The sequence below is a fragment of the Salvelinus sp. IW2-2015 genome, linkage group LG8 (assembly GCF_002910315.2).
Source record: "Salvelinus sp. IW2-2015 linkage group LG8, ASM291031v2, whole genome shotgun sequence".
Taxonomy (NCBI): Eukaryota; Metazoa; Chordata; class Actinopteri; order Salmoniformes; family Salmonidae; genus Salvelinus; species Salvelinus sp. IW2-2015.
This window is the reverse complement of record NC_036848.1, coordinates 35,952,150-35,977,210: the sequence shown is the minus strand read 5'-3', so window position 1 is coordinate 35,977,210 and position 25,061 is coordinate 35,952,150. Positions and strand designations below refer to the sequence as shown.

General features: G+C 42.8%; 1 protein-coding gene across 4 annotated transcripts in view; it reads right to left on the bottom strand.

Annotated features, from left to right (window-relative positions):
* The window catches only part of ca10a (carbonic anhydrase Xa), a 304,132-nt gene that overhangs the window by 168,973 nt on the left and 110,098 nt on the right, over positions 1-25,061 (bottom strand). For all 4 annotated transcript variants that reach the window (XM_023993217.1, XM_023993218.1, XM_023993220.1 and 1 more), the window contains exon 4: positions 3,236-3,378. In XM_023993217.1, the coding sequence (XP_023848985.1) occupies positions 3,236-3,378 (143 nt within the window). The remainder of the gene's footprint in view (positions 1-3,235; positions 3,379-25,061) is intronic.

The window sequence follows — 25,061 nt, the reverse complement described above, 5'->3', positions numbered from 1 at the left end:
AGATAGAACTACCAAAGGGGGCGGAGTTGCAATCTACTGCAGAGATAGCCTGCAGAGTTCTGTCATACTATCCAGGTCTGAGCCCAAACAATTTGAGCTTCTACTTTGAAAGATCCACCTTCCCAGAAACAAGTCTCTCACCGTTGCCACTTGCTATAGACACCCCTCAGCCCCCAGCTGTGCCCTGGACACCATATGTGAATTGATCGCCCCCCATCTATCTTCAGAATTCGTACTATTAGGTGACCTAAACTGGGACATGCTTAACACCCCAGCCATCCTACAATTTAAGCTAGATGCCCTCAATCTCACACAAATTATCAAGGAACCTACCAGGTACAACCCTAAATCCGTAACCATGGGCACCCTGTCATCCATGACCAACTTGCCCTCTAAATACACCTCTGCTGTCTTCAACCAGGATCTCAGCGATCACTGCCTCAATGCCTGTGTGCGTAATGGGTCCGCGGTCAAACGACCACCCCTTATCACTGTCAAACGCTCCCTAAAACACTTCAGCGAGCAGGCCCTTCTAATCGACCTGGCCCAGGTATCCTGGAAGGATATTGACCTCATCCCGTCAGTAGAGGATGCCTGGTTGCTTAAATAAGCATGCCCCATTCAAATTTAGAACTAAGAACAGATAAAGCCCTTGGTTCACCCTAGACTTGACTGCTCTGGGGGGAAAAAACATCCTGTGGCGTTCTGCATTAGCATCGAATAGCCCCCGCGATATGCAACTTTCAGGGATGTCAGGAACCAATATACTCAGTCAGTTAGGAAAGCTAAGGCTAGCTTTTTCAAACAAAAATTTGTTTCCTGTTGCACTAATTCCAAAAAGTTTTGGGACACTGTAAAGTCCATGGAGAATAAGAGCACCTGCTCCCAGCTGCCCAATGCACTGGGGATAGGAAACACTGTAACCACCGATAAATCTACAATAATCGAGAATTTCAATAAGCATTTTCCTACGGCTGGCCATGCTTTTCACCTGGCTACCCCTACCCCGGCCAACATCTCAGCACCCCCCCAACAACTTGCCCAAGCCCCCCCCCCAGCTTCTCCTTCACTCTAATCCAAACAGCTGTTGTTCTGAAATAGCTGCAAAATCTGGATCCCTACAAATCAGCTGGGCTAGACAATCTAGACCCTCTCTTCATAAAATTATCCGCCAAAATTGTTGCAAACCCTATACTAGCCTATTAAACTTTTCTTTCGTATCGTCTGAGATCCCCCAAAGTTGGAAAGTTGCCGCGGTCATCCCCCTCTTCAAAGGGGGAGACACTCTAGACCTAAACTGTTATAGACCTATATCCTGCCCTGCCTTTCTAAAATCTTCGAAAGCCAAGTTAACAAACAGATCACCGACCCACCGTACCTTCTCCACTATGCAATCTGGTTTCCGAGCTGGTCATGGGTGCACCTCAGCCACGCTCAAGGTCCTAAATGATATCATAACCACCATCGATAAAAGACTACTGTGCAGCCGTCTTCATCGACCTGGCCAAGGCTTTCGACTCTGTCAATCACCACATTCTTATCGGCAGACTCAATAGCCTTGGCTTCTTAAATGACCTCCTCAACTGGTTCACCAACTACTTCTCAGATAGAGTTCAGTGTGTCAAATCGGAGGGCCTGTTGTCCGGACCTCTGGCAGTCTCTATTGGGTTGCCATAGGGTTCAATTCACCCCGTACTCTTTCCCTGTATTTATCAATGATGTTGCTCTTGCTGCTGGTGATTCTCTGATCCACCTCTACGCAGACGACACTATTCTCTATACATCTGGCCCTTCTTTGGACACTGTGCTAACAAACCTCCAAAACGAGCTTCAACGCCATACAACACTCCTTCCGTGGCATGCTCTTCAACCAATTGCTGCCTGCACCCTACAGCCCGACTAGCACCAATACTATGGACGGTTCTGACCTAGAATATGTGGACAACTACAAATACCTACTGTAGGTGTCTGGTTAGACTGTAAACTCTCCTTCCAGACTCACATCAAGCATCTCCAATCCAAAATTAAATCTAGAATCGGCTTCCTATTTCGCAACAAAGCCTCCTTCACTCATGCTGCCAAACACACCCTCGTAAAACTGGCTATCCTACCGATCCTTGACTTCAGCGATGTAATTTACAAAATAGCCTCCAACTTTCTACTCAGCAAACTGGATGTTGTCTATCACAGTGCCATCCGTTTTGTCACGAAAGCCCCATATACTACCCACCACTGCGACCTGTATGCTCTCGTTGGCTGGCCCTCACTACATATTCGTCGCCGAACCCACTGGCTCCAGGTCATCTATAAGTCTTTGCTAGGTAAAGCCCTGCCTTATCTCAGCTCACTGGTCACCATAGCAATACCCACCCGTAGCACGCGCTCCAGCAGGTATATTTCACTAGTCATCCCCAAAGCCAACACTTCCTTTGGCCGCCTTTCCTTCCAGTCCTCTGCTGCCAATGACTGGAATGAATTGCAACTATGTGTTGTTGTTTCTGTCGCACTGCTATGCTTTATCTTGGTCAGGTCGCTGTTGTAAATTAGAACTTGTTCTCAACGGGCCGACCTGGTTAAATAAAGGTGAAATAAATTAAATATATACTGTATCTATGTGGCTAATTCATGTGTCTGTGTATGTGTGTTTATGTTTACGCCGTTTTGTGGTTCCACCTCACAACGGATTTCATATCAAATATATATTTTGTCCTGTATAGGCCTCTATTCCGGTAACATATTACTGTGTTTGTGTTGTGTGTGTGAACCAATATGTATTATGGTAATATCCAGCCAACGTAGAGTTGATCCAATGCCATCTGTCTCTGTAAAAAAAAAAAAACTGTGACAAACAACCGACTTTGTTCACCGGGATAGAAAAAGTGAAGCGTTTAAGCCAGCAACATTGATCAGAGATCTGCACATGGCTAGTTGCCAAACAAACCATACAACAGCATTATAGAACCACACAATAGTCCCACAAACTCGAGGCGTCCCAAACAAAGCAGTGAGGAACCGACAATGCAACGACATCCATCACCCCAGACAATAATGCTGGGTCTGAAATAGCACCCTATTATGGATGTAAAGCACTACTTTTGACCAGTGCACTATATAGGGAATAGGGTGCCATTTCGGACTCAGGCCCTGGTCAAAAGTAGTACACTGTATAGGAATATAGGAAGAGGGTGCTATTTGGTACACACTCTGAGAGTACCATTGTTGAGTGTTTGTTTACCTTGCGTCCTCCCGTGTTGAGCCGGATGGGCGTGAGGAAGGGGTCAAAGATCATGTGGCTGGTCTCGATGTTGACGGGAGACTGCCTCTTCCCCACGGAGCACAGGTTCCAAGCTGAGTTCACTAGCCCCCAGAATGACGGCACTGCAACACACAAAGAAGTAGAGACAAACCGGTTTGTATGTGTTGCTAACGATGGCGACGCAATAGGGCAGAAGCGGTTAGCATGTGTACTAAACAATGGGATTGAAATACAAAGAGGTGCAACACAAAACGGTTAGCATGTGTTGCTAAAGAGATAAGAGTGGCTAAGGAGGGTTTTGTTGTGTCTTTGTTAGGACTACTCTATGGTGCTGTGAAGTAAATTATCGGTCCGATGGCAGGGCGTAGATTGCACATGTAATAGGGACACGATAAGTTAGTACACACACGCACAAAGACACACACAAAAAACACACAAACACAAACAAAAGAACACACAGAAACACACACAGTCGTGTTTGAACTATCAAGTTTTAATGTCACGTGCACAAGTACAGTGAAATGCCTTTCTTGCAAGCTCTAAACCCAATGTAGAAATCAATATCTATATAGTACGGAAAAAGACATACAGTAGAACAAAAACATGAGAAATTCAAATAAGAAGAACACGAGAAAATGAGCTAGCTATATACAGGGTCAGTTCCAATACCATATTTACAATGTGGAGGGATACTGGAGTGGTATAGGTAGATAGGTACAGTATAGGGGTACGGTGACTAGCTGTCATGATGTATGATAAACAGAGTAGCAGGAGCATACTGTATATGATGAATGTGTGTGTGTGTGTGTGTGTGCGTGTGCGTCCTGTATGTAGAGTCCTGTGAGTGTGCATAGAGTCAGTGCAAAAAAATCTAGGGTCAACTCAGATAGTCTGTGGAGCAATTTTGTTGGCTATTTAGCAGTCTTATGGCTTGGGGATAGAAGCTGTTCAGGAGCCTGTTGGTGTCAGACTTGATGCATCGGTAATGCTTGCCGTGCAGAAGCAGAGAGAACAGTCTATTTCTTGGGTGGCTGGAGTCTTTAAAGGGATATTTGGGGATTCTGGCAACTTCGCCAGAGTCAGATGAACTTGTGGATACCATGTCTCTGTGTCCAGTATGAAGGAAGTTAGAGGTAGTTTCGCTAGCATGCTTTCAGATACCCATAAACCTCCAGTTATTGCGCTAATACTATTTAGCAATTATGCCAGCGCTAGTTAGCTACTTCCTTCAAACCGCAAGCAGAGACATAAAAATGGTATCAACGAGTTCATCTGACTATGGGGAAGTAGATTAAGGTCCTCATTGTCAAAAATGTCCGTACCTTCCTTTCACACCGCCTGATATAGAAGTCCTGGATGGCAGGGAGTTCGGCCCCAGTGATGTACTGGGCCTTCTGTACCACCCTCTGTAGTGCCATGCGATGGAAGGCAATGCTGTTGCCATACCAAGGCAAGCAGTGATGCAGCCAGCCAAGATGCTCTCAATGGTGCAGCTGTAGAACTTTGTGAGGATGTATGTAGGTCACCCAGAAGAACCCCAAGCAGCAAATGGATATGAGCAGTTACATCATCCAGGCTTAATCAGAACAAAGTTAGCAAACTCTAGCATCATCAGATAGCACTTCTATGCACTGCTGTAAGACTGGCAGGACACAGTCAGAGGATGACACTACTGGGAAAGTGCTATCTCTATATTAATCTCTCTCTCTCTCTGTCCCTCTCTCTCTACATCTCTCCCTCGCTATCTCTTTCTCCCCACTGATGTCTTATATAAGACTTGGCCACTGACGGCAGGAACTCTCATCCTGTGCAGAGGGAAGGATGTCTTCATCGTTTCACACGGATTAACACATTTCCGCTTAGAATCACAGCCAGGATTCCATTTAGAATCACATAAGGAACTCCACAAGGAAGTAGAAATATCATTTTTACTCTGTGAATTCCACTATTGGAAATTCCCATATACACCACACGGCCAAAAGTATGTGGACACCCCTTCAAATGAGTGGATTCGGCTATTTCAGCCACACCCATTGCTGACAGGTGTATACAATCGAGCACACAGCCATGCAATCTCCATAGGAAACATGGGAAATAGAATGGCCCGCATGGAAGAGCTCGGTGACTTTCAACACGGCACCGTCATAGGATGCCACCTTTCCAACAAGTCAGTTTGTCAAGTTTCTGCCCTGCTAGAACTTCCAAGGTCAATTGTAAATCCTGTTATTGTGAAGTGAAAATGTCAAGGAGCAACAACGGCTCAGCCGTGAAGTGGCAGGCCACACAAGCTCACAGAAGGGGACTGCAGAGTATCGAGGTCCAAAGGGACTCCGGAAGCAACGTCAGCACAACAACTGTTCGTCTGGAGCTTCATGAAATGGGTTTCAATGGCCGAGCAGCCTAAGATCACCATGCACAATGCCAAGCGTCAGCTGGAGTGGTGGAAAGCTTGCCGCCATCGGTACCTGCCTCAATGCATAGTGCCAACTGTAAAGTTTGGTGGAGGAGGAATAATGGTCTGGGGCTGTTTTTCATGGTCGCGGGCTAGGCCCCTTAGGGAAATTAAGGGAAATCTCAACGCTAGAGCATACAATGATATTGTAGACGATTCTGTGCTTCCAACGTTGTGGCAACAGTTTGGGGAAGGCCTTTTCCTGTTTCAGCATGACAATGCCCACGTGCACAAAGCAGGGTCCATACAGAAATGGTTTGCCGAGATCGGTGTGGCCTGCACAGAACCCTGACCTCAACCCCATCGAACACCTTTGGGATGAATTGGAACGCCGTCTGCGAGCCAGGCCTAATCGCCCAACATCAGTGCCGACCTCACTAATGTTCTTGTGGCTGAATGGAAGCAAGTCCTCGCAGCAATATTACAACATCTAGTAGAAAGCCTTCCCAGAAGAGTGGAGGCGGTTGTAGCAGAAAAGGGGGGGATCAACTCCATATTAATGCACATGATTGTGGAATGAGATGTTCGACAAGCAGGTGTCCACATAGTGTATTTCAATAACACCTCAAAGATGACTCTCGCTGTTTAGTTCACAAGTATGAAGTTGAGTCAGCATTTCTAACCCTAGAGCAGTGGTCACCAACCTTTTTTAAGTCAAGATCACTTAAGTCAAAATGCAAGTTGAGATCTTAAGCCTATGCAACAATAACCAATTGAAAACAGATCTGAAGCAATGAGGTTTGTGCAGTAGATTATAGGCCCAAAACATTATCGCTGCATATTGGCTATGCTTGAACTTCCCTGCCAATGTTATTCTTCTCAGATGATTTTGAATGTATAAACAGTCGGAAGTTTACATACACCTTAGCCAAATACATTTAAACTCAGTTTTAAACGATTCCTGACATTTATTCAGAGTAAAAATTCCCTGTCTTAGGTCAGTTAGGATCACCACCTCATTTTAAGAATGTGAAATGTCAGAATAATAGTAGAGAGAATGATTTATTTCAGCTTTTATTCTTTCATCACATTCCCAGTTGGACAGAAGTTTACATACACTCAATTGGTATTTGTTAGCATTGCCTTTAAATTGATTAACTTGGGTCAACCTTTTCGGGTAGCCTTCCACAACCTTCCCACAATAAGTTGGGTGAATTTTGGCCCATTCCTCCTGACAGAGCTAATGTAACTGAGTCAGGTGTTTAGGCCTCCTTGCTCGCACACGCTTTTTCAGTTCTGCCCACACATTTTCTATAGGATTGAGGTCAGATCTTTGTGATTGCCACTCCAGTACCTTGACTTTGTTGTCCTTAAGCCATTTTGCCACGACTTTGGAAGCATGCTTAGGGTCATTGTCCATTTGGAAGACCCATTTGCGACCAAGCTTTAACTTCTTGACTGATGTCTTGAGATGTTGTTTCTATATATCCACATCATTTTCCTCCCTCATGATGCCATCTATTTTGTGAAGTGCACCAGTCCCTCCTGCGGCAAAGCACCCCACAACATGATGCTGCCACCCCCATGCTTCATAGTTGGGATGGGGTTTTTGGCTTGCAAGCCTCCCCCTTTTTCCTCCAAATATAACGATGGTCATTATGGCCAAACAGTTCTATTTTTGTTTCATCAGACCAGAGGACATTTCTCCAAAAGTACGATATTTGTCCCCATGTGCAGTTGTAATCCGTAGTCTGTCTTTTTTATGGCGGTTTTGGAGCAGTGGCTTCTTCCTTGCTGAGCGGCCTTTCAGGTTATGTTGATATAGGACTCGTTTTACTGTGGATATAGATACTTTTGTACCTGTTTCCTCCAGCATCTTCACAAGGTCCTTTGCTGTTGTTCTGGGATTGATTTGCACTTTTTGCACCAACGTATGTTCATCTCTAGGAGACAGAATGAGTCTCCTTCCTGAGCGGAATGATGGCTGCGTGGTCCCATGGTGTTTATACTTGAGTACTATTGTTTGTACAGATGAACATGGTACATTCAGGCGTTAGGAAATTGCTCCCAAGGATGAACCAGACGTGTGGAGGTCTACAATCTTTTTCTGAGGTCTTGGCTGATTTCTTTTGATTTTCCCCTGATGTCAAGCAAAGAGGCACTGAGTTTGAAGGTAGGCCTTGAAATACATCCACAGGTACACCTCCAATTGACTCAAATGATGTAAATTAGCCTATCAGAAGCTTCTAAAGCCATGACATAATTTTCTGGAATTTTCCTAGTTATTTAAAGGCACAGTCAACTTAGTGTATGTAACTTTCTGACCCACTGGAATTGTGATACAGTGAGTTATAAGTTAAATAATCTGTCTGTAAACAATTGTTGGAAAAATTACTTAGTAGGTTTCCTAAACGACTTGCCAAAACTATAGTTTGTTAACAAGACATTTGTGGAGTGGTTGAAAAATGTGTTTTAATAACTCCAACCTAACTGTATATATTTTTTTATTAGGTATATAATCACACTGGTGATAGACAATTAGTTGTATTACTTATGAGGCACAGCTAAGTGAGCATAATAGTGCTTCTTTTTATTTTTGCTGGACTGATGGCCTACATCTGATGATCAGTCTGAGGGGAGGGAGCAGGGGTGAGGCTGCCTCTCACCCGCCCCTCTGCCTTCCTTCTCTCCGCTAAGGAAAAGAGAACACAGTCTTCCAGCTGATGGCAAAACTCAAGTCGCACTGCATTATTTCTGCCTCATACACCAATTCATGTTATTACTCCTATGACTATAGAAAGTGACATTTTCCCCGATATTAAAAAAGTCTCAAGGCTCTAATAATAACAACACAAGCTTATCGAAACACTTTGCTACTCATTCATTGCAGCTGCAGTGCTGGTTGTAGCGTGAGTGGAAGTAGGGAGAACACACATTTTATGGCTTACAAAAGGTGTTGACAAAGTGTTGACAGTGATGAATAACAATTTAAAACATGAACTTGCACATAAAAACAGCAGCTCTTTGCTGTATTCATTGAGTCTCTCTCTAGTCATGGTTGTTCAAGTTTTTAAATCTCAGTATCAACTTTGCTGTGCGTTCGAGTTAACGGCTCGAGGAAACTGTACAGACACAGTGATCTGGGATATCTGATTGGCAAGCTGTAGGCCTTTAGCTGCACTTGATTTAGTGTCCGGGCTTGCCGTGTAGGCGGAGTTCTACCTTCAGACACATGAAATAGTTCAAAACGGGAACACCTTGGCTTCCGGGCACAAGGGCTGCTGAATCAAGTGCACCTACCGCAAACAGCGCGAAATGAAAAAAAGGCTTTGGCGTTGTGTTTTTTACAGAAATGTTGGTGATCAACCAGGATTGCCTTGGGAGATCGGCCAGTCGATCACAATCGATTGGTTGGTAACCACTGCCTTCGAGGGACCACTCCCATTGCTCACTATCAAGTCTGGTAAAGCAGCAATACATCATGGCTACGATTCTCCCCGTGTCTTTGGAAACAAGGTGGCGCTGAATTTGACATTTTTGATGTCTCATGGTGAAAAGGAACTTAATTCTGAGGCATAATCCACTTTCCATGTGTATCTTGGAAAGTTTCCAAACATACAGTACAGCAGCTGTTGGTCACCGGCGCCATGTTGTCATGTTCAGAAACTTGGAAAGAGGAGAGTGGTGGAGGGTTGACATGTTATTTATGGTGGCACAACTAGGGCCGGCACAATTACAGTATAGTTGTGTAACAGGCAATTATGGATGAAGACCGTCGTGAAAATAAAATAACCGCCACAACCGGGGTTTGTTTTGTTTGTGGAACAAACAGCTGACTGGAGACGGACGGCCGGGCATTTGTGTGGTTGAGTCCGTTTCTGAGGTTACATGGACTCTTTACATGATGAAACGGTGTTGCTATTGCTGAAACAAGCAGAGTGCAAACGAGTCTTTGGTTACCTAGGTAACACCCCCCTTCGTCCATTATTTTTGTTGTTGTTGCAATTTAAACGATTATAACGGTGACAGCGGTCGTTAGGCTGACCAATAACTGTCATTCAAAATTCCATGACCGTCGCAGCACTAGGCACAACTATAACCCGTAAGAGCGTTCAAGTATCAAACCCAGGACATATGTGTGAATCAAGACAGTGTTGGCTGACAAGACAGCATTGGCAGCGTTGGCTGAGCTAAAGCCCATGTACGACCCCAGAGTGGTTCACTGAAACGGCTTCTCCTGCACCTGCTCAACTCACTGAACACCCTTTGGACTCGGACTGGACAGTGTTAAGTGAAACGTCTGTAGTTTGTCTGAAAAGGTGGTTTAGCATGATGTGAATTAAATGTGAGCATTTCCACTACACACTTTGCAGCCCAGCCATCTTTCACCAGTCAACGAAACCACCTGCTGTCCAATATACTACACACACAGACACACACTACAACCCACCCCTGCTGTCAAAACCAAATTACTCCAGCCTGCAAAATTGCCAGGAGGGGGAAGAGGGAAAAACGACACAATAAAAATACATTAGAGAGTTAGAGAGTCATCTCTTGTTTAAGGTACTATTGAATTGGCAGTAATGTCTTTCCTGTGAGACTCAGGGAGGGAGGATGAGAGAGGGAGAGGGAGAGAGGGGGAGAAAGTGGGCGGCAACCACACTCCAGATGCTAAATCCTTCCGAGAAATGACAGGAAATCCATGTACGTGATCGATCCATTGAATCCTTGGCCCCTGTCATAAATGTACACATAATTATTAGGCCTTGATAGATCCCTGCAAGTGGCTACCAGGGCAGGGGACACCCGACACCCTTGAACATAGGCACAAGCAGCTGTGTCAATAGTCCAACAGGACCCTTCACTGGCTTCGCTGCCTTCCTATAGCCCCTATCTCCCATATATCAGGCCGTCTGTTGCCGCATATTAACCTCACTTTCATTTCTTATTGGCAAGCTGTAAAAGAGGACAGGGATATATATGAGCTGGCCTTTAGCCGCTGGGTGGAACATACTGTAGGTGCTGTGATGTGTGGAGGGAGAGGGGATGTGTAGGCCAGTTCTCTAGGACCTGTTCGATAACTTCACCTTTTTCAGACGACTGAACATGACTGAATGAAGATTTGGCCAGGGATAACCTACGTAAATGCGCACTTATCTCCGGAAATTAGCTTTATGAGCTTTATCATTCATTATTCAATAGCTCTATAAGGAATCACAGAGCCCTGTGCTTATATTCTTTGATCCTTTATGTGTGATTTTGGTATAGAGAGAATAATAGGATTTCATGACAGTTGATTCGATAATTAACTCATATAATCATATAGCTAGGCATATAATCCTTCCCTTCTTCATTTCCTTCCATACTACCATACAATCATTTCCTCTCACCTTCGCTGCTTTCCCTCCTTCCCTCCTCTCCCTCCTTCCTTCCTTTCCTCCTTCAATCAGCTAATCACCAATCAGCCCACCTGTAAACCACCACCTATCCACCAATAGATAACATGTACTTAGTGTAGTTTCTTAGCTGTGTATGCAGGCTAATTAAGTTGACAGCAGCCCTGGAAGGAACAGGGTTATGCGTTTACTCTGGGCCGTCCCAGTGGGTTTATTTGGGGTTGAGGAGGGTAGAGATCAGGGCAGAGCTCTGGGGCTCGGGGGTCTGAGAAGAGAGGAGACACACTACACAATTAGACCCTACTTTAATGACCTCCTCTACCATGGACAACAGAAACCAGTAAAGCCCTGCCTGGAGGAGAGTGCATTAGAGGATGGTGCTGTAGGTAAAGACAAACACAGAGACTATGCCCACACACACACATCATTTATACAGTGCCAACGTTCATCAAAATTGTTAAAAGTATAAATTTTTTATTCTACTAAATGCAACAGTTGGATAACGTATGAAGATACTCCAAACGTTTATAATTGTTTAAATCCATTAGATATTTACTGAATTATAGCAGATAAAACATTTTAGTGGCAGGGACAAATAATGAATGGATTTCAGGGATTTTGGTGGGAATTCGTGTTTACAACTTATTGTCAAACTTCACTTTTCTTTTCTTAGAATGCATATATACATTTTCTAATGGTGTCACGTTCCTGACCTGTTTCCCTTTGTTTTGTATTTGTTTTAGTTGGTCAGGGCGTGAGTTGGGTGGGTTGGTCTAGGTTTGATTTTCTATGTTGGGATTTTGTGTTCGGCCTGGTATGATTCTCAATCAGAGACAGCTGTCAATCGTTGTCTCTGATTGAGAATCATACTTAGGCAGCCTGGGTTTCACCTGTGTTTTGTGGGTGTGTGTTCCTGTGTCAGTGTTTGGGCCACACAGGACTGTTTCAGGTTAGTCACGTTTGTTGGTTGTTGTATTTTGTAGTGTTTGTTGTTTTCCCATTAAAATATGAATACTTACCAATCCGCATCTTGGTCCGATCCATGCTCCTCCTCGTCTGAGGAGGAAAACGACTACGACAGCCGTTACAAATGGTATCAGGTATAGTTTTGTGTTAAAAAAATTAAGGACATGATAGGTGTCTAATTTGAATAAATATGGGTGTATTTTTGCATATATGAATACATTAACATAACGTGGTGGAGCAGAGCTGCAACCACCAATAACTTGCTCTGTCTAGGCCTACATGCACTCACCGGTGCTGTCTGGACTGCCTCATTAATTGTTGTCACGTTCTGTTGCATAATTCAAGTTGGTCAATAGCAGGATATCCTGGGATTAAAAATCAACATGCTTGGCTCTAGATTACACCTATCTATACATACTATACATTGTATGTGAAATCAGACATAATATCACTATAATCCGAGTGTTCATTTTTGGAAGTTACTTTCATTTCAGTGCATCTCATTTCAACTGTATTAAATTATAACCTTTTTCAATTCCACAAAAAATGAACACCCATCAAAATAATGTTATCCTTCTTCTCTTTCTTTTGATGTAAGTGTCGAGAAGATGAGTTAAATCCCAGACTAAGCTTTACCGTTCATATTGATGCAACGGAAAGACAATGTATTCCATTGAGCCCATTACAGCCATTACATGCTGTATTTGACAGGTCATTACAATCACTTCCATGGTCCTAACACCATAGCGGATCCCTTTTTGGGGCTATATGGTACCTTTTTTTGAAGGTTCTATAAAGACTCATGCTTCATACGGTTCAAAATGGAGCCTGTATAGTACTATAAATAACCCTTTCCTAAGGTTCTATATAGCACCAAACGGGGTTTACGCTATGGTTACAACCCTTTTTATGCTATATAGAATTTTTTTATGGAAAATGGTTCTATAAAGAACCTTCGTTCATGTCAAAGGTTCTTTGTATATCCTTTCGAAGAACCATTCAGAGGTTTTATTCTGGTTAGCCATATTATATTGTTAAAATTCCATAGGTGTTATTATTGTTTAAATTGACATGTTGAATTAGGTGTTCTAACTCTGGAACAGCTGGGAGTCAAGGATAGAATTGAGAACCACTGATTTTGGCAACAGTTCTCAATTGATACAAGGCCACACTGTATTTGAGTCTTTCACAAGACACTGTCACTGTCCATCGTCACATTTAACATGTAATCGCAAAACACAACAGATTAGATAAACTGGAATGACACTCACTCATTGTTTCACAAAAAGAGCTGTGAGCAAACCACACCCCTAAATACATTTTAGTTATAACTAAAAGAGGAAAGAACCCTTTTCTGAACTGCAAAGAAACATTATGCAAGAACCGTTATGGTAATAAATGTCTGGGATTAGCATTAAAGAGAATGTCAAAATTCCTCTGGCTCTCCACTTGAAACACTGCCTCTCTCTGCTCCCCATCCTGCTCACAAGATGGAGGACATTTCGCGGAAAGGGTCCGTTGCTGTTCTGAACACAATGAGAAGTGTTCAAATCCTGACCGGGTGCCACGGGAGGAATACAATATTGAAATCCTGTCAACAGTGACTCAGAAAACAGCAAGTTAAAACACAAACAAAGATACTTTTCTGGTAGGTACTCAAATTTTTATTCGATTTTTTTACCTTTTCCCAAACATTAACCCTTCAGGGATTTGTTTGTCAAAACTGTCTACGTCCAAAAATTGATGGAAAAAAGCTTTAAGTATAAACTTAAACGACTAAAATCAAATATAAAGTATGTAGAAAAGACAATTTATTTATATTGTTATTAAGTTTGAGCCAAAGAACACATGGCAAAATGCATAGAATTGCAGGGAAGTATCAAAAAAATTACAAAATGCTCTCTCAGCTTCCATGGCAAAAGGAAATTAGCTTAAAAGCTACAAAAATGTATCTCGGCTCCATGGAAAAATTCAGAGAATTGCAGGAAATTGGCTTAAAAATGCTAAAATTAATAATAATAATAAAATAAAATAAATGGAGGCCTAATTACTATTTTATTTTAATTCAGCCACGCTGACCGCGCCCATTGCCATGCCCCTTGCCAACGTTGGCCTTTTTTGATGCAGAAAAAACCCTGCCCTTAACTTAACCAGTCGGAATGAATGCCTAAACTTCACGTTTTAACCCTATCAAAAACCTACACTTAGAAATGTTATGTTTGGATCAACGAAATTTGACATTAGGAGAAAACTGGTTAAATGTCCAAATCTGAAGTGAAATCAGTAAAACTGTGAGATCTTGTTGCAGCACTACATGAATTGAAATGTATCTGATGTTGTCCACACATCTAGGCATTTTGCTATGGCAACCTTTATTCAATATTCAATACAAATTGAACTCTTAAGAAACATCTGAGGATGTAGGGGGAGTGAAGGACATGAATGAGTAGCAGTACTCTGACGGCAGTACACTGACAGCTAACCCATTAGCCAGCCAGTGCCTTTACTTTCACACACACTCATTAGTCCAGATCATCAATAGACTGCCTTTATCAGCTGTATCATCATGGCTAACGGAGCTAGCGCTGGCGCCACTAGCTGCCGGTGAGCGGAGGGCACGGTAAATCATTGGCCTGCCATCATGACAAAGGTAAATACCTCAGGTATTAAACACCTCCATAATAAGGAGAGCATGAGATGGGCTGTGTGTGTGTGTGTGTGCGTGCGTGCGTGCGTGTTTGGCCCCACTCTAAATGGCCAGTGACAGTAGGTGATGTTGGTGCTCGTCCTCTGATGCTAGTGTAATGCTGCCGGCCTATAGCACTGCTCTGTGGGGCTCATTAGCTTTGCTTGTCAGAGGAACAATAAACATGTCCATCAAGCTAACCCCTCCTGTCACGTTGTTAATGGACCAGGATATACAACCTGGTGGCTAGTGTAGAGAGAGACACACACACGCACATGCACAGGGACATAAGCAAGCACGCACGTACACACACACACAGGCACGCAGGCACTCTCACATACACTCTCTCACACACACACACAAACACACACGCACACGCACACACACACACACTTACACACAGGGTCTGCATATTTAACTTGCCGGTTGCCAACAAGGGCCACTGGGGCCCAATAACAAACATTATCGTTTTGAGGGAGAGAGATCCTGGGACCACAGGGTTTGTGGCTTGCACAGCACCACTGCTCAGCACCATGGAAAGCACCCCTCCCTACAGCGCCACACTGTTCAGAACCATGGACAGCTCCATTTCATACAGTGCCATGCTATTCAGAACCATGGGCAGCTCCATTTCCTATAGCCCCACACTGGTCGTACATTGGTCAGAACCATGGGCAGCTCCATTTCCTACAGCGCCACGCTTGTCAGAACCATGGGCAGATCCACTCAAAGCTCCAGTCACTGCAGCCCCACACTATAGCAGCACACCAATTCACAGCAGCTTCACTCCCTTGGTGGCCTGAAGAATCCTCTGTAAATATGCACTTCTCTCTTGCTGTCTACAAAAGCATGTCCAAGCATGTAGGCTTTATTACCCAGGGTCATGCTGGTCTATGGCTGAGCTCCACCTCTATAGAACTTGAATTAAACCATCTGACCCAGGTCTTGAAATTGTCTTTAGGTCAAATGTACGTACATACAGGTGGGGAAAAGATGGGGAAAAGATTTGGGCTAAAGGCAGCTTTTAGCTCTATAATTCAAGTTGTTCTTTTTCCCCAATTCTCTTCATTGGACTAAAACAGGAAGCTGGATTTCCCCCCCCCCAAAAGAAATTCCAAGCAGAAAGAAATAATTAACCATGCTAATCTCTTGGCCAAGAGCTAAGAGTCTGATAAGGTTCTGTAATATAAAATCCCTGACTTCTCTTTTCATGTCCTGAAATAGGGACTTACATGGTATCACACAATGGCGGTCAGTACTATTTTTTCCAGGGCTAATTTTCATTGGAGAGATATTAATAAGAGCTAATGTCTGTCTCCTCTATCTACTTCAGTGGGCAGTGATTGGGAGGAGTTAGTGACATGGAAATCAAGATACTTTTTTTGGAGGATCACTTTTACACGCACACACACACACACAGACACACACACACACACACACACAGACACACACACACACAGAGACAGATCCATCATGGGAAGGAGAGTGATAGGGGGACAGGTAAAACTACTCACCCGTCCCTAGATAATAAACTGCTCACCACCAAGGATAGCCCCACAGCTCCACTCACTAGAACGCCACGCTGTACAGCACCACTCCCTTCCAGCCCCACACTGTTCAGAACCATAGATAATTCCAGTCACTGCAGCCCAACACGGTACTATAGCAGCACACCATGTTACAGCAGCTTTACTGCCTTGGTGGGACCCAAAGGTCCCGACAGAGATTTTTCAAGCAGCGGGCGGTCAGAGTGCAAGTGTCCTCTCTCATCATTGTTGCTGCTTCAAGTTCAGTAGCCATACGTGCGAGATCAGGTGCACGTGTGGTCTCAATTAAATACGAGTAGACTATGCATGGGCAGAGAAGCACAGGGAAGTTATCTTTCAAGGAAATGTACTTCCTAAATATAATTAGGCTAAAGTTTACAGCAGTGCATTGAAAAAAAACATTGTTGACCCATATTATTATACCTATTTCTTTGTTTAGTTTTGCACATTTTGATATTGCCTATATGGAAAAACATTGCTTGTACCATGGCTGGCACGCTAGCTGTGTCACATAGCCTACGCCTAAAATATCATTGCGGGACTGCGGTTGGGTTTACGACCAGTTCTTGCGGGAGCGGGTGGGTGTCGGACAGAAAGCCAGCGAGAGTGGTATGAAAAGCGGCGGGTGCGGTTGGGAGCGGGATGAAGAAATCAGTCCTACGCAGACCTCTAGCCTGAAGAATCCTCTAAAACCATGCTATTTATCTCTTGCTGTCTACCAAAGCATGTTCAAGCATGTCCAAGCATGTAGGCTTTATTGCGTGTGTGGATAATCTATTTTACCCAGGGTCATGCTGGTCTAGGGCTGAGCTCCACCTCTGTAGAAGAGGAGGAGGAACTTTAATGAAACCTACAAATCCACTGACACAGATCTGGAAATTGTCTACAGATGATCAAATGTACGTACACTACCGGTCAAATGTTTTAGGACACCTACGCATTCAAGGGTTTTTCTTTATTTTTTACTAATTTCTACATTGTAGAATAATAGTAAAACATGTAAACTATGAAATAACACATGTAGTAACCAAAAAAGTGTTAAACAAATCCAAATATATGATATTTTTGAGATCCTTCAAATAGCCACCCTTTGCCTTGATGACAGCTTTGCACAAACGTGGTATTCTCTCAACCAGCTTCATGAGCTAGTCACCTGGAATGCATTTCAATTAACAGGTGTACCTTCTTAAAAGTTAATTGGTGGAATTTATTTCCTTCTTAATGTGTTTGAGCAAATCAGTTGTGTTGTGATAAGGTGGTGGTGGGGGGGGGGGGGTATACAGAAGATAGCCCTATCTGGTATAAGAACAAGTCCATGTTATGGCAAGAACAGCTCAAATAAGCAAAGAGAAATGACAGTCCATCATTACTTTAAGATATGGAGGTCAGTCAATATGGAAAAGTGCAGTTGCAAAAACCATCAAGCGCTATGATGAAACTGGCTCTCATGAGGAGCGCCACAGGAATGGAAGACCCAGAGTTACCTCTGCTGCAGAAGATAAGTTCATTAGAGTTACCAGCCTCAGAAATTGCAGCCCAAATAAATGCTTCACAGATTTCAAGTAACAGACACATCTCAACATCAATCTGTTCAGAGGAGACTGCAGTGAATCAGGCCTTCATGGTCGAATTGGTGCAAAGAAACCAATACTAAAGGACAACAATAATAAGAAGAGACTTGCTTGGGCCAAGAAACACGAGCAATGGACATTAGACTGGAGGCACACTTAACCAGCATGGCTACCACAGCATTCTGCAGCGATACGCCATCCCATCTGGTTTGGTCTTAGTGGGTCTATCATTTGTTTTTCAACAGGACAACTACCCAACAAATCAAATGAAGCTGCATTGGTCACATACACATGGTTATTAGATGTTATTGCGAGTGTAGTGCAATGCTTGTACCTCCAGGCTGTGTAAGGGCTATTTTACTAAGAAGGAGAGTGATGGAGTGCTGCATCAGATGACCTGGCTTCTACAATCCCCCAACCTCAACCAAATTGAGATAGTTTGGGATGAATCGGACCTCAGAGTGAAGGAAAAGCAGCCATCAAGTGCTCAGCATATGTGGGAACTCTTTCAAAACTGTTGGAAAAGCATTCCAGGTGAAGTTGGTTGAGAGAATGCCAAGAGTGTGCAAAGCTGTTATCAAGGCAAAGAGTGGCTATTTGAAGACTCTCAAATATAAAATATATTTTGATTTGTTTTACACTTTTTCGGTTACTACATGATTCCATATGTGTTATCTCATAGTTTAGATGTCTTCACTATTATTCTACAATGTAGAAAATAGTGAAAATAAAGATAAACCCTTGAATGAGTAGGTGTTCTAAAACTTTTGTAGTGTACATACAGGTCCTCTGGAAAAAAAAGCCTGGAATAAACATTTGGGCTAAAGCCAACTTTTAGCACTATAATTATATCTTTCCCCCTCCAATTCTCTGCATAGGCCTAAAAAAGGAAGCTGGATTTCCCAAAATGTTTTTTTTTCCCAAGCAGAAAGAAATAATGAACCATGCTAATCTCTTGGCTAAGAGCTAAGAGTCTGATAAGGTTCTGTAATATAAAATCCCTGTCTTCTCTTTCATGTCCTGAAATAGGGACTTACATGGTATCACATAATGGCGGTCAGTACTATTTTTTCCAGGGCTAATTTTCAGTGGAGAGATATTAATAAGTGCTAATGTCTGTCTCCTCTATCTACTTCAGTGGGCAGTGATTGGGAGGAGTTAGTGACATGGAGTTAAAGGAGAGGAAATCAAGGGACTTTTTTGGAGGATCACTTTTGTACACACACACACTTTCTCTCCTAATGAAGGGATGTGGGTAATAGAGCCTAAAGTATACCCTTTTCACTGGCAATAAGAGCAGCATCCTCCACTCAGACTGACAGGAAGACTGAAAGACTGGAACACATAGACCTCTCTCATCAGTTCTCTCACACCCACCCACACACTGCAGCTTGGACCACGGCAGTGTTTCCCAATCCGGTCAATTGTTTGCAAAATACTTGCAATGCCCTAGCAGTAACACTGAAATACATCAACAACAATATTAAGCTTATTTGTATTCAACACTTGCATGGACACAACACTCAGAATACATCTGTGTCGGATCTGAGAAGCAGCACACAGCTTGTAGTGACTCCGGACAACGGACTGCCCAGTCTAATGCTATTTTCATTATTCAATTTCTTTATTTAATTGTTTAGGATCTGAACACTTAAATAAACACTTTTCTGTAACACTTTTTAAACGCTTCAAGGCATTTAGAATTGAAATGAAAACGTGTCACATAGGGCTGGGGACAAGAATCGAGGTTTAATTTTTTTTGTATTTTTGGTCTTTTTGGTGCACCTTCCAACTCGCACACAGACACCAAGCCCCTCCACCTGTCACTCACAACAACAAAGACAAAATATCACTTCTTCCTCTCTGAGAACAAGCACATGCTATTTGCATTTGAGGTTTGGTCCGACAAATCGGTCATAGGGGCACAATAAGACATTACTTTACTCAACTCCCAAAGTTAGAACAGAGCAGACTCTACTGAGACGGGAGCATCAATGAACGTGGCTTAGTTTCTGCCGTGCGCAGCATTGCGTTACCACGTGCCGCTAGCAGCATTTTAGACACAGACTGTGCTAGCTGTCTCGTCTGTGTCTTGTAAATGTGTCCGACCGGCTCAAATCCGTCTTATGTAGCAACATTTGAAGTTGTGTTTTTTACATTGGATAAAAGTAGAGACTCAGAGCTACAAAATGGTATATCATACACTACAGTTGAGGAACATTGGGGAAGTCATTCTGCTTTGAAAGTTAATAAACTTGTAAACTCACCTTTGAAAAAATGGCCTGTGAATTATTTTGGTACTACTACTGGAGAGCCCTTCTTTGCCAACACCTATTTAGCATCGTTCACACCCTCTTAAGCTTTAGCCCGACCCATCTCTTTAAGGGTTGATCCGAGCGTTCTGTACTAACAGCAGCAGTCAAGCACCCAAGTTAACTTGCTAGCTACTTCCAGACACAAGCGAGAAAACAGCTCACTGAACAGTACTCGCCCTAGCAGAGCTGGTTAAGCTGTTATGTTATCCAGAGTGTTGGTGACTGCAACTGTGCTGTCAGATTGTCTGTTAGTAAATTCAGAGGGTTTCGCTCTCGGAGCATTCAGAGCGCACACTGGACGCTCTGGCCGATGAGTAGGGTTGATGCGAACGTTCAGACCTCACAATGGCAGTCAAGCCCCCAAGCTAAATGGCTAACATTGGCAACCTTGCTAGCTTTTTCCAGACACAAATGACAGAACACCCCACTCTGACCATTTTACTCGCCTTAGCAGAGCTGGTTAGGCTGTTGTCATGTTATCCAGAGTGTTGGCGACTGTAACAGTGCTGCTGGCAACAATTGAATTATGCTTTTTGCCGATGTTTACTGACACCGGCCATATTACACCGATGTTGGGCATTCGTAAATTCATCAGTTATTCTGCGCTCTGGCACACTCAGACGAGAGTGCTCTGAAATAGGAGTAGATGGCCAGACTGAATTTACGAACACATCCAAAATGGCTACTTGCATAGTGGAGTCTTTTGTTAAGACATGTAGCTAGCTAGCTAGGAAAACAATGAACCACAATCCCAACTCATGACGTTACTACCCTTCATGAATCTGCAGGTAGGTACCCAACCAGGTTCAATGTTAGCTAGCTAACATTAGGCTATAACCAGCCAAGCAAACGACTGCGATACAAATAATAAGATCATATATGTAACGTTAGCTAGCGATAGGCTGGACAATAGAACGAGTCAGAATTCACCCAAGGCTGAAAAATGGCAAAAGAATGTTGGCTAAGCTGGAACACTAGTGCGAGCCCATAGCAAATGAATCGAACATTCGCAGAGCCTCTTCTGACTGGAGTGACGCTTAGAATTCAATTTTGCCTAAATGGCAGCAAAAAAATGTATCCCTTTTTATTTTACCACTACAAACTGTTCTTTCGACGAAACTGAAAAATAACAACTTGTATAGAAAGTAAACATCCGCACCTCAATGGTGCCAAATGTGCTTATGTCTGCATAACGAGGAAGTATGGGAAAAAATTGCAACTTTTGACTATTTCTGGTCTAGCGATAGATGACAGCAGAGTATGCTGCCCAACCTTATGCAACTAGAAAGATGAAATTATCCTGATTAAAATGGTGACCAACTAGAAAAAATCTAAATATACACATTGCGAGATAATTTGCTAAACCTACCAACATGCCTCTCCATAGGAAAACAATGGGGGAGGGCTAACAGTATTTCGGAGCTAGCGTTTGATGACAACGGAGTACGCTGCCCAGCCCTACATAATTAGAAAGAGGATCCAATTTGAAAAAAATCTAAATTTTCACATTGCGAGATATTTGGCAAAATAGACAGACATACCTATATTTGCTTATAGGAAACAATGGGATGACCTCAGAGTCCCATGAGTAATTTTTTGTTGTTGTTTACATTTTAACTACCAGCAACATCGGCATGTTTAATTGCCAACAATATCAAAGCAGGCATTGTGACGTAGAACAATAGGCTGGGAATAGAATGTTCGGAAGGCGAGTTGATGCCACGGTGCTCAATAGAGCTAATAGAAGCTGGCAGGGTGAAAAATGCAGCCAAAATAAGGCCTGTTTTTTCGTGATTACTTCAAAACTACGGCAAGCAGCTGGGACATATGGTAATATTATGAAACTGGGCTCCACGTCGGATGCAATGAACTAGTTTTTAGAAAAAAGCATTGTTAAAAATGTCATGTGTCCAGCCTACTAGCGAGCCAGACAGCTAACGTAAGCTAGCTAGCTAACAGTATACTTTAACTTGAAATGAAAATACTTTGTCAAAATTAGAAACGTGTAATATCTGAAAATGTAGCTAGCTAGACTATCTTACCCGTGTTCTGAAATCGGAGTAGATAGCCATAGCGAATTTACCAGCTAGTACAGTGACATGCTATTGAAATGGATACTTGCAAAGTGGAGTCTTTTGTTAAGACATGTAGCTAGCTAGCTAAACAATGAACCATAATTACAACTCATGACGTTATTACCCTGCATGAATCTGCAGGTACCTAACCAACCAGGTTCAATGTTAGCTAGCTAACATTAGGCTATAACTAGCAAAGCAAATGGCTCTGAGATACGAATAATAAGATCAGACACGTAGCGTTAGCTAGAGAGCCAGTCAGCTAACGTTAGCTATCTAACAGTACACTTTAACTTGAAATGAAACCACTTTCTGTCAAAATTAGAAACGTGTAATATCTGAAAATGTAGCTAGCTACATCTTACCCGTAGACATCATGGATGGACACGCCTCCTGTTGGATGCCATGGTTGCCCTTAGTTTGAAGATGTAATCCGGAGACAGTTGTTTTCTTCATCTCCTTAGCTATCATACTCGAATTCCACTGATTTCAAAACTCGGTCCTCCAGAAAGTGGAGAGCAACACTTATGCAGTTTTACTACGCAAATACATATATTTTTTAAATGCGTTGGAGAGGATTAACTAGACATACTGACCAGCTCAAATAGACAGAAGTGTGCTATATGACAGACCAATCCAAACTCATCTCTCGGCATGTCCAGCCCACTCATTATCTCAGCCAATCATGGCTAGCGGGAAGGTTGCTGACTTTTTCTGTGGCTAAATCAACTAGTCTCATAATTTAACAATTTTATTCATATATACAGATGGCATTCAAGTTTGCTATTAAGGCACATGAAAATCCACATGTTTGAGAAAGCATTTCTGCCAAAAAATGCATTTAGATTTTTAAAAAAAAGTTTACGTTCAAACATCTCTCCTGTGAAGTAGTGACCCACGACATACGTCGAGTTTCCTGAAATGGGTCACAAAATGGGTCAAAATTCTACGAAGATCCAGAACAATTCAGTTAAATAACAGCCCAATGTTTAAAGCCCAGGTCAAATTAGCTTGCAACAGCAAGCTAGCTAGCTAAATGTCCATGAATGTTTTGTGTTTCGACCTGTCCCCAAATGAAAATAGTTGGTTCAGAGTTAATTTTGATATTTCAACCTGCGTGTCTGGATCGCATCTAGTCTGGATGTACAAAATCAACATGTGCTCAATGACACATGCGAACGCACGTGCCGAATCTAGACAGCATGTTAGGAGATATACGTTTTCTCCTGGTTGGAAACTCACTGGAAAAAGCTGATTATCATGTTTAATCTGCAATTCTAAATGCCTGTATTTAAGACGAGAACACTTACAGTATTGGCAAATCTAAAAGCCTAATGCTTAGGTTATAAACGTGTCACATTTTGTGGGGTTGGGAGTGGGTGATTTTTTAAATGTATTAAAATTTTAAGAGAGTTTGGGAGAGAGAGGCTAAAATATAACACTCCCCACTAACAGACACCCAAATAGCAAAAATCCTCTGATTCTCACCAGAGCATGCAGGGCCAACACACCCACACAGTATATTCTTATTCAGACTCTCACCCCGCAGCACTCACATTTCCAGTGAATCGTTGGAGATTCAATAACTGCATATGTCAGCTGTCTAGTGCAGGGTGCTTACACACAGGCAGGCACAGTCCTCTACCTATTTCTATTTCTACATTACCATACAAATGGCTGCATCTTTGCATGGGCCACCATCATACTGAGACAGGAGGTGGATGTATGCAATAAGACATCAAACAACCACAAACAACCCAACAGAGCTCACTCAATGCAATTCTCTGTGTCGTTGGTAAACGGCATTAAGTTCGCTGTGGCGACCATGGAAGGGTCACTTAAGCAGCTGTGCAAGTGGGTTTTGAGGCTTTTGCACGTGTGGAAAAGCCCCACATATGTAGCGTGGTGAACTGAGTGTAAGGAAACCGTACAGTGGCTATTAGACAGCAGTAGTGTATGGAATACAAGCCTCAGACTGCTAGCAACTTCCCTTTATTCAACACATGACATCCCTCCAGTCAGATGGATGGATAGATGTATAGATACAGAGGGAAGGAGCGGGATAGATGAAAAATCTAATCAACAGTGAAGTCCAGAGTCAAATCTGGGCTGGGAGCCTGGCAGGGGAGAGACAATGACAGATGTGACGATTTGAGTTGTAAGCCTGACCATGGCCAACCCAGCCTGGTCATAGACTAGACGTAACATAGTAACTTAAATCTGGGACACTCAAAACAGTATGATATGTTACGTTTAGTATTGTTACATAAAACAGAAGTTTATATAAGGCAAAAATTAAAATAGGGTGGTTGGTTGGCGCATAACGCGACCGTCTAGCAACCCAAAGGTTGTGTGTTTCAATCTCATCACTGACAACTTTAGCTAATTAACAACTTTTCAATTACTTACTACTTTTTTGCTACTTTGCAACTATACTGAACAAAAATATAAATGCGGCATGTGAAGTGTGTGTCCCATGATTCATGAGCCGAAATAAAATATCCCAGAAATGTTCCATACGCACCAAAAGCTTATTTATCTTAAGTTTTGTGCACACATTTGTTTACATCCCTGATAGTGAGCATTTCTCCTTTGCCAAGATAATCCATCCACCTGACAGGTGTGGCATATCAAGAAGCTGATTAAAAAGCATGATCACTACACAGATGCACCTTGTGCAGGGGAATAAAATGTGCAGTTTTGTCACACAACACAATGCCACAGATGTCTCAAGTTTTGAGGGAGCGTACCAATTGGCATGCTGACTGCAGAAATGTCCACCAGAGCTGTTTCCAGATAACTGAATGTTCATTTCTCTACAATAAGCCACCTCCAATGTAGTTTTAGAGAATTTGGC